The sequence below is a fragment of the Galeopterus variegatus genome, unplaced genomic scaffold, assembly GCF_000696425.1.
Source record: "Galeopterus variegatus unplaced genomic scaffold, G_variegatus-3.0.2 Scaffold482, whole genome shotgun sequence".
Taxonomy (NCBI): Eukaryota; Metazoa; Chordata; class Mammalia; order Dermoptera; family Cynocephalidae; genus Galeopterus; species Galeopterus variegatus.
The window spans coordinates 130,194-131,266 of record NW_007726593.1 but is presented as its reverse complement, the minus strand read 5'-3'; the positions used below and the strand labels follow the sequence as shown (position 1 = coordinate 131,266).

The 1,073-nt window shown below is 37.2% G+C and overlaps 1 protein-coding gene across 1 annotated transcript in view; it reads right to left on the bottom strand.

Annotated features, from left to right (window-relative positions):
* Window positions 1–1,073, bottom strand: part of LOC103587716 (ryanodine receptor 2-like) — a gene marked incomplete at its 5' end in the record, with an annotated part of 226,133 nt that overhangs the window by 114,619 nt on the left and 110,441 nt on the right. Inside the window, one exon of the mRNA XM_008569236.1 lies at window positions 562–733. Within this exon, the coding sequence (XP_008567458.1) occupies window positions 562–733 (172 nt within the window). The remainder of the gene's footprint in view (window positions 1–561; window positions 734–1,073) is intronic.

Genomic DNA, 1,073 nt, shown 5'->3' with positions numbered 1-1,073 from the left:
CAGACAGCAGTGGGGAGGAACTAAAAGTTTTCAAGAGTATTCCAAACAGAAGAAACAGTCTGTGCAAAGGCACACATGTATAAGAGCCATTTTTTTTTTTTGAGGGATTTCAAGAACTATGCTGTAAGTGACATGCTGGAATAATTGAAGAGGATGCCTAAAAACTGGCAGACTAGGAGAATGGGGCAGGTGGGGAAGGGTATCTCATCACTACTGCAAAGGGTGATCGCTGTCTTATAAACAAGGCAATGTCTGAAAAGACCTTAATACCAGCATGGAACACAAAGTGAACTGGGGAGACTATGCTAGAATGCAGAAGACAGACTATTTCTTCACTTAATATTTGCATACGTGAGTTCCATAATCCTATAAATCAATGGTGTTAATGTCCAGTAGTGTTCATCTTACAAAACCCAAGGGTCCATTATGGTGAGATTTGCTTGTTACTGCGTAAAATAATGAACTTCAGCAGGTGGGTGAAAGGGTCAGCTACCTCCCAGTATCTTGCATTTGTGTTTTTTCTTAAAAAAAAATGACTGCTGTAAATTGTGCTTTTCTATCATCTTACCTTACGTTGTACAGATCCCATTCTCACCGATTTCACATCCACAGACTGGTAAGTAAGCCACAGGCCTGTGTCTACATGTTGTATGTAGCACACCGAGTCACCATATTTTATTTCAGATGTTCCCATGCCATCGACTTCTTTTCTCACCCCTACATCCAATTTTTCCTAAGAGAGTGGGGGGAAAAGACCAGTAAATGTTTTAAAAATACCAGTAGGAGTATATATCAATAGAACTTTGCCTTGCTGTAAATAAGTTCTTTGAAAGATTCAGCATTCCAATGACCCCTGAAATCATAGTGGTCAAATATTCTATTCTGACAGTTCAAGATCTACAGAAAATCAAGGTAGGAAACTGTAAAAATAAATAAAATATTCTTGAATTATTCACATTGGTAGAAAATTAGTTCGGCTATAACATAAAATTTTATATTGCTTAATGGCAAACTCAAACCAGAGATTCTAGAATTAGTACTTTAGGCTTAATTTGCTTCCCTTTTTTTTTTTT